At 40.3% G+C, this 8,243-nt stretch overlaps 1 protein-coding gene across 1 annotated transcript; it reads left to right on the forward strand.

Moving 5' to 3' along the window:
- Positions 1-3,664: 3,664 nt before the first annotated feature.
- Positions 3,665-7,254, forward strand: LOC113408863 (gamma-tubulin complex component 3-like; the record flags this gene model as incomplete). The annotated part of the gene is made up of 4 exons (XM_026662299.2): positions 3,665-4,061; positions 4,216-4,347; positions 6,050-6,190; positions 7,138-7,254. Coding segments are annotated over exons 1-4 (435 nt in total), but the record flags the coding sequence as incomplete, so codon positions are not given.
- Between the last annotated feature and the right edge of the window lie 989 nt (positions 7,255-8,243).

The following is an 8,243-nucleotide window of genomic DNA, read 5'->3' on the forward strand; positions in this document are numbered from 1 at the left end:
ATGTATATACTGTTAATATACAGTTCACGAAGTAAACCACAGCCTTAAACTGCTTTTATTTTCAATACTCTTACTTTTCATTGTTGCTTTTTTCTTGCCCTCGCATCCCCCAGTATTAACCCTAACGTTTACCCAGAAAAAGTTGAAGTTTTAAGCAAAATAAAAACTGAAAATGAAGGGCCTTATTCATTTTTCACCCTAATGCAAGCAGTCATTAAAACTCAAGACATCTCATCTCTTGATTCTCTACATACCACATGCCAGTGCCTTCAACCATGCCTGGACTCTCAGTCCTCTCCTGTCTTTGTACCAGGACTGCCACACCACTCTTTCCATTGGGAGCCCCCACAGCCTCTCTCCTGGGAGCATCTTTGCCATGCCATGCCTAGTATCTTCCTCCACACCTAGGCTCCTTGTCTGTCCTCTTCTATTGGTCTTCCAGGACAGCCATTCCAGTTAGAATGCAACACCGCTCTTCCCACCAGGAAGCCCCACAGGCTCCTTACTGGGAGAGCATCCCTCCCTCCCCCTAACCCGTTCATGGTTCATCTGGGTTCAGCTCTCTGGCCCTGGAGCTGACAGCAAGTAAGCTCCTCCTCTGTTCCCCTGCCTTCAGCGCTCTTCGGCCCTTGGCTCCAACTCTCTGGCTTAGAGCCATCAGGCAACTCACTCTGCTGCTGCTTCTCCCTTCAGCTCTCCAGATTGGAGATGCCAGCCAGCAAACTGTTCTTGCTGCTCTCTTTGCCTTCTGTCTTCCCCCAGCAAACACTTTCTGCTTCCTCCTGGGACTTTCTCTAGTCCCCCTTGTCTCTGATAGCTCTCACCTGCCCTTCCTGAATGAGCCAGTCTGCTCTGACTCAGTGGAACTCTGTCTCACTAAGTCTCTGTTATCCTTTGTAGCTGCCTAGATGCTGCCTCATCCTCTTAAGTGGCCAAACGAAAGCACCTGCTCTGGCACAAAGGAGGTGGATGTATTTCATTTTTTGGGGCCAGCTACTCTGTGACAGCATTCCTGCCTCTTCTTTAGGAATCCCCAGAACAAGTGCGGACAGACAATTCCACAGCTGAACATTATGTCAACAGGCAAGGGGGAGCATGATCATCCCCACTCTGTCACGAAGCTATATGTCTATGGAATTGGTGCATTCTGAACCAAATCACACTGGAGACTCTGCACCTTCCTGGCCTTCAGAGCACCATAGAAGATCAGGTCAACAACCACAAGTGGTCTCTCAAAACTCAGTGCAATAAAGCATCTTTTTGCAAATCAGGATTCCCAAAAGTAGACCGATTGGCAACAGACCAGAACAAGCAGTAGCAGACATTCTATTCCAGTGGGGCTTCAAGTCCAGGCTCCCTGAGAGACTCCTTCCTCATCCCTTGGACACCAGAGTTGGTATATGCCTCCTTGCCAATCCCCATGATACTGGGGGTCCTGAGGAAACTGAGACCGGATGCAAGATCCACAGTTATTGTAGTGTAACTAGCTGTTCTTTCTTCGAGTGATGGTCTACAGATTCCATTCTTTGTGGCTACCAGGCACATTGTCTGATTGCTTTGAAGTGGGTAATAGGGTCCTACCTAAACAATGACTGCCAGACCGCCCTACCAGAACTGGCATCCAACATGGAAGCCTCTGCTAAGAAATAGTGTTGTGTGTGTGGCTCAAGTTCCACATAGCTGCTCTACAAAGTTCAGCTATGACTGTTCCTCACACAGCCCTGTTACTACTATATTATGATCCCAAGAATGAGGGGACTCCTGTACTGGGAGAAAAACCATGCATGAGGCCTTTGAGTCTTGCCACTGCAGAGTGGGAAAACAGTGTGACCCTAGTGGGGGGTGGGGGGGGAGAAGAAGGGAAGTGTGTGATGTGATATGAAGATATTACTTGCAAACAGAGCCTTATGGAACTGATAATATCCGGATTGTTTCAGGACTAGCAAATAGTCCAGTATCGCTGAGTTTGATGAAGTCAAGAGAGATGGTGAAATGTCCAAAGAGAAAACTTCTTCCATTTAGCTTTATATGTCAATCTGATTGAAGGTTTTCTCCTTCGAAGAACAATGTTCTGAACCTCAACTGAATAGCTTCAGTCATCCAGTCAGTATCCAGATCTGTCAGGTGTAACAGTGCTAGATCTGGGTGTAGGATCAAACTGTTGTTTTGGGAGATTGTGTCAGGCAGGAATGGGTAGTAAAGTGATCAGAGGCTGTATTGAGAGGTTCACCAGATCCATATACCAGAACTGCATGACCCATGCTGAGGGTATTGTAATCATGCTTCTCTGAGATGTGTTGTCCACATGGATTGTATAATCTGTCCTCCTTCCCTGCTACTATGGAGTTCTACTCCTATGGGATTTTGTATTGGTGATGGAAATGAGGGGCGCAGGTACAGCTCCAGTGGGCAGTGCTGGCCAAAAGAATCTGATCTCACACTTGTGGCACTCACAAGAGTCTAATCTCTGTGGACAACACATCTTGAAAAACCTCCATTATTGTGGGGTAAGTAACCATTCTTTCCTTCCTGGCTGGGAGGTCGGATTCTTCCCTAATACCCAACACATCTATTTGGGCTGGAGGCTGGCAACAGGATTTTCCCCAGAGTGCCCACACTTTTCAGCCTACAAATTATATAAACAAAGAAACTGAATATACCTTTATTTGTCCTGTCTCTTTATGCTCCCACATACTTTGGTCACAGGGAGGGCAGCAAATTGATACAGTATGTATTAAAAAACAAAGTAGCAGAAGCAGCCATTTCATATAAAACTAGTTAATCAATTCTGGCTCCAAGTCCTTGTTTGAGCTCATCCTTGCTTTGATAGCTTTATTTAGTCACCATCCCTAAAATAGATGAGATGTAACAGTCAGTGATTAATTAAACACTTTTAGTGTTTTTAACTGGACAGTAAAATCAAGCTATCTTTTTTTCCCTCTTTGACATTTAAAGAAAAAAATAGTGTCATGTTTGTTCCCTCTGAGGCTTTTCTGGTGACTATTCATTTAAGAAATTTGTTTTTGATTTGACTCCTCACATGCATTAATGTAATGTAATGTGCTAGGAATAGTTTATGTACAAAGAAGTTAAGAGGTGGTACTTACTGGTAGACCTTCAAATCTTTTGATGGTTTTATAAGCTCACAAAGTGTTGTGGTGTTGGTTTTTTTTGTTGTTAAAAAAAAAAAAAAAAAAACAGCCCACCACCACAGTCTGAACTTGTCCTTAACCCATTTCAAAGTTTCAATTTTTCTTGGGTGGCAAGACCACCTTGCAGTTAATAAAATGTCATTTCATTAATCTATCACATTATTTATATAATCCCATCTGAGCATCTCAGTCTTTTATGTATTTTATTTTCACATCTACCTGGCATGGTAGAGAGGTGCTATTATCCCTATTTTACAGATGGGCAACTGAGGCAGTGAGACACTTAGTGATTTGGTTATGCAGGAAGTTTGTGGTGGAGCAGAGAGTTGAACCCATGGCTCCTTAGTTCCAGGCTAGTGCACTAAACATTGGACCATCCTTCTCTTTTGCCTCAAAATATCTGAGAGAGTGCAAATATTTCATGCACAGTATGCAGAAGAATTGTTTTTTTTAAAAAAAAAAAACCTCAAGGAGAGTGTTTTTTCGAGATGCTGAGATGTAAGATTTTCATATTTAAATATTGCATGCAGTTATAATGCATTTCTTTCTGCCTTTTGGATTTGAGAAGCAAAAGGCTTTTACATATTGCAAAGCCATAAAACACTATATGATTAGACATCTGGTTCCTTGTTTTTCTTACATTGCATAGAAATTCATTAGAGAAAAATCTTTACCCAAATATTGCTAACTAGTATTAAAGCTAGTGATGAAGACTGTCTTGCTATAGCTTACTTAGTATGTTGGATAAAACAATATTAATACACCGGCTTGTGTATGTCTGTCCTTCGTTTTAACATATAAACTCTGGGTTTTTTTACAGAGCTTTCTGGGGTGCTGCATCAGTGCCACGTTCTGGCATCAGAAATGGTCCATTTCATTCATCAAATGCAGTATTACATTACATTTGAGGTACACTTTATCCATCTAATTTGTTACTGTTAAAAAGGGAGAATAGTCACATTTAATAATGAAGGTGACTTATGTGTCTTCTATTTAAAGTAGAAGAGTAACTATATAATCTATCAAATATAAAACAGCTCAGCCCTGAATCCTTGGTTTCTAGGTACTTGAATGTTCATGGGATGAGCTCTGGAACAAGGTCCAACAAGCACAGGACTTAGATCACATCATCGCTGCTCACGAAGTTTTCTTGGACACAATCATCTCTCGCTGTTTGTTGGATAGCGACTCCAGAGTAAGCCTTTTTCTTTGTATAAAATCGTAGCTTTGTTATGTCAGCTCATGCTTAAATTATAAAAATATTTTTTTATATATATTACAGTAACACCTAGAATCTTCCCCCTGAGATCAGAGCCTTATTGGACTAGGTGCTGTACACAATCGCTACTCTGAATCCTCTTCTCCAGTTACCCCTTTCTTTAAGTGACTTCCTCTGCTCATATGGCTTCCACCAACTCTAGGCTGATGGCTCAAATCTACAGCTCCACCCCTAATTTGTCTGCCTCTGTCCAGTCCTGTATCTCAGCCCGTCTAACATCTCCAGGATGTCTTGCCATCAACTTAAACTTTGAACTCTTTGTGGCCCCCCAACCCTGCCTTTCTGTGTCACCGATCACAGGATTGAGTGACAAGAATGAAGATAGTGTCCATGGAGTATCCTTTAACTCCCGCTCCAGCATCATTCTGACCATGTCTGATGACACACACAGCTTTGAGTCCCTCCACTACCATCTCCCCCACACCAAATACAAGCTTCTGATTAGACCTGATTGGAAAAAAGGGAAGAAATTGTAAATTTTGTATTGAAATTTTTTTCCTGACTTTCTGAAATGTTGACAAGCTTTGACCAGCTTTACTTCTAGCATTTACCTTTTAAGTCCCTAAATATTTACATGTTTTGTATCTTATCACATTTCTCCACATGCTGGTTCCCGTCTCTGTTGCATATTTGTCCACTTCTCCCACAAGAATCTTCACACCTTCCTCTGTGCCTCCTTTTATGTGTGGAATACCCTCTGCAGACTAGAATGTGAAACCACTACCCTCTCCTCTTTCAGATACCTTCTTAAGACTTGTTCTTCCATGATGGTTATGGGAATCTGCCAACAGATAACTACTAGATAGATAGCCAGTAGAGACTTCAGATGTTTATCTTTTTGATCTATGTAAATGCTTGTTCTCATTACCATTGCCCTCATCTCCTCTCTCATATTCATTTCAATGGTGTAATCCACCCACTTGTTGCATCTTGCCTTGATTATATTGTAAACACTTTGGGGTGGGTACCATATTGTTTTCTATAACACATAACACACTGGGAGCCTTCAAGCACTACTGTAATACAAATAATTATTTCCTTGATGGGCCAATTAGCCAAAAAAGCTGCTTTTGAATTGGGAAAGGGCAATACCAGAGCAAAGCGCTTTATTTTAAAAACTCAGTTGTGTTACACTGCTAGTAGGAGCTGAACAACTGGTAAGAATTTAAAAAGAATCTTTTAGGAGAACCAAGAGGAACTGCAAAATGTTCTCGCTTTCTTTCTTTCCAGACTTCCTGTAGCGGTAACAGAATTATTTTGGATCGAGGAGTGGACTATTGGCCATCTGTTTTACTCCACTCTTTCCCTTAATGTTCTTAACCATTGTGATAATCTTCAGATAGAAAAGTTGGTCATTGGCTTGCATTTGGGGTGCATATGCAGGCACAGAGCTTGAGATGAAGCATGTTGCTATTGCAATATGGACTGGCCCTTTTTGGTTCCAGTAAGAAGTGTATTAATGTTTCTCCTGAATCTGGGTTTTCTGCTTAGTTGTGCTCTAGGTTACCAATTTGCTTTCAGCTAAATAATTCTTTAGAATCTCAACAAATGTAACAGTAGCTTTAAAATCCTTTTTATATCCAAAATCTTTTTTTACCCTTTCTGAATCTTCTCACAGACACTTCTTAACCAGCTTCGAGCCATTTTTGATCAAATCATTGAGCTTCAGAGTGCTCAAGATGTAATGTACAGAGCTGCTTTGGAGGAGCTGCAGCTGAGGTTGCAGTTTGAAGAGAAAAAGAAACAGCGTGAACTTGAGGTACAGTAAGGCTGGCAGTGCAATGTATTATGGGTAAGGCTAAGATTTTATCACGGTTATTTTTAGTAAAAATCATGGACATGTCACAGGCAATAAACAAAAATACATGGAAGCCTGTGACCTGTCCCTGACTTTTGCTTTAAAATAACTGACAAAAGGGGAAGGAAGGGCTAGGAACTGTGGGGGGGCGCTAGCCGTCCTGGGGCTGAAGTGGAAAATATCATGGAGGTCCCTGGGAGTCATGGATTCTGTGTCTTCAGTGACCTCCATGACACAATCTTAGCCTTAATTATGTGTGGCAATTATTTGAGACAGATGGAAGAACAATATATTTTTTAATTTAAAGTGGATGTGTTTTTTAAGACAAAACAAACATCCAAGGTTGTTAGGTACCTTCGCCAAAAGTTAAAAATATAGTCAGAGAGAGGATATATCAGCAGCTTCCACACACTCCATAGAAGGTTAAATAGAAGGTCTTGCAGGATGTCTTAAAAGTCAGCCATTTTTGAGATGTTTCAGACTGAGGAGTAGGTTCAGAGCTCTGAACCCCTCATGGAAAATGTCTTGCCTAAACCTAAAAGTCAAATCCTTTTCCCTCCCACCATACACATACATTCAATTGGAAGAGTGGATATGTGATGAAACCAGCTCATTCCTAAACACACACAAACTTATGGAATTCTCATTTACCATTGTCTATTTTATAATAATTCTTGGCAAGTACATTTTATAACTTGTCACCTTTTGTAGATTCATTAACACAACTTGCTAGTTATATTTGCTGCATAACCAGTGTGAAGAGGTTGACAGTCACAATATGAGAAGCTGAATATGTGGCTTGTTATGATGAATTTCGATGCATGAACATGTCTGTTTAGTCCAGTTGGCTAGCTGGACCCATAGTTTATAAATGTGAGGTTAAACATCTCTCTCACTTTGTTCTGTAGGGTGAGTGGGGAGTAACTACATCCGAAGAGGAAGAAGAGAACAAAAGGATTAGAGAGTTTCAAGAATCTGTACCAAAAATGTGTTCACAGCTGCGAATACTTACACATTTCTATCAGGTGACCTTCAGATTTATAAGGATTGTTTAATCTGTACCAAGACAATAAATTTGCCAGTTTTGTATACATTTGAGTTTCTAAAAATCAAAACTACCTGCAATTTCAATATGAATGTTCGTCTGTCCATAATCTGGATTTTTTTTTTTAAACATTCATGTTAGCTAGTCCTCAGTACAGTGTGTTTTGTCTTTTTATAGATGTTTTAATTAATTCAAGGGTGGCTCCAGGGAAAACATCAACCTTAGGAAAATTGATAGTTTGTAGGTGGATGATATTTGGGAACTTCTCGTAGCTGTTCTGTATGAGCTTTGAAAGCAAGTACTTTCTTACATGATAGACCATGATAGCCTTTTCTGTTAAGTCTCATACTTGTTTCATAATGGATTTAATAGATCTTTTAAAAGTAATCTTAATCAGTATAATCCCAATTGCATTCCATTTACCTTCCTAATCTTTGCAAATGATTACTACCCAAATTATTCTCTTAAAGAAACAGTCATTTTCTGTTCTTATTTTAGGGATGTTGAAATGGGTAGTGTCTGAGCAGCTAAGTGAAAGCATGCAGAGTCCCATGCTGTGAAAAGAGAATTATTCAGGCTTACTCTTAATTAGTTACATTTTATTTCAAATGCACCATTCACTAAGGAAGCCGGTAGCTACATTTCAAGCAAAGCATTCCACAGGATTTTTTTTTTTTTTTTTTAAGGAAATTAACGTTACGGTAATCTACCATAAAACGTTAGGGCCACACTTCTTTCAATTTACGAAGGTCAGGAAATTGACTGTCAAGGATGGATTTTCAGTTTCAACTTGCCCTATTGTGTCTAGTTGTCAAAGCTCATCTGAAATGTCTCATCATGTACTTTTCTGAAACCCCCTGCAAAGTAGCACTGTGTAGGATAAGGACAGCATTTTTTAGCTTTAACTATTCAAAAGCCAGTAAATAAAATCTAAAGTTAGACGTTGAAGATTACAGTGATATCGTCTTC

The sequence above is a fragment of the Terrapene carolina genome, unplaced genomic scaffold (genome assembly GCF_002925995.2).
Source record: "Terrapene carolina triunguis isolate 2854851 unplaced genomic scaffold, T_m_triunguis-2.0 Scaffold25622, whole genome shotgun sequence".
Taxonomy (NCBI): domain Eukaryota; kingdom Metazoa; phylum Chordata; order Testudines; family Emydidae; genus Terrapene; species Terrapene triunguis.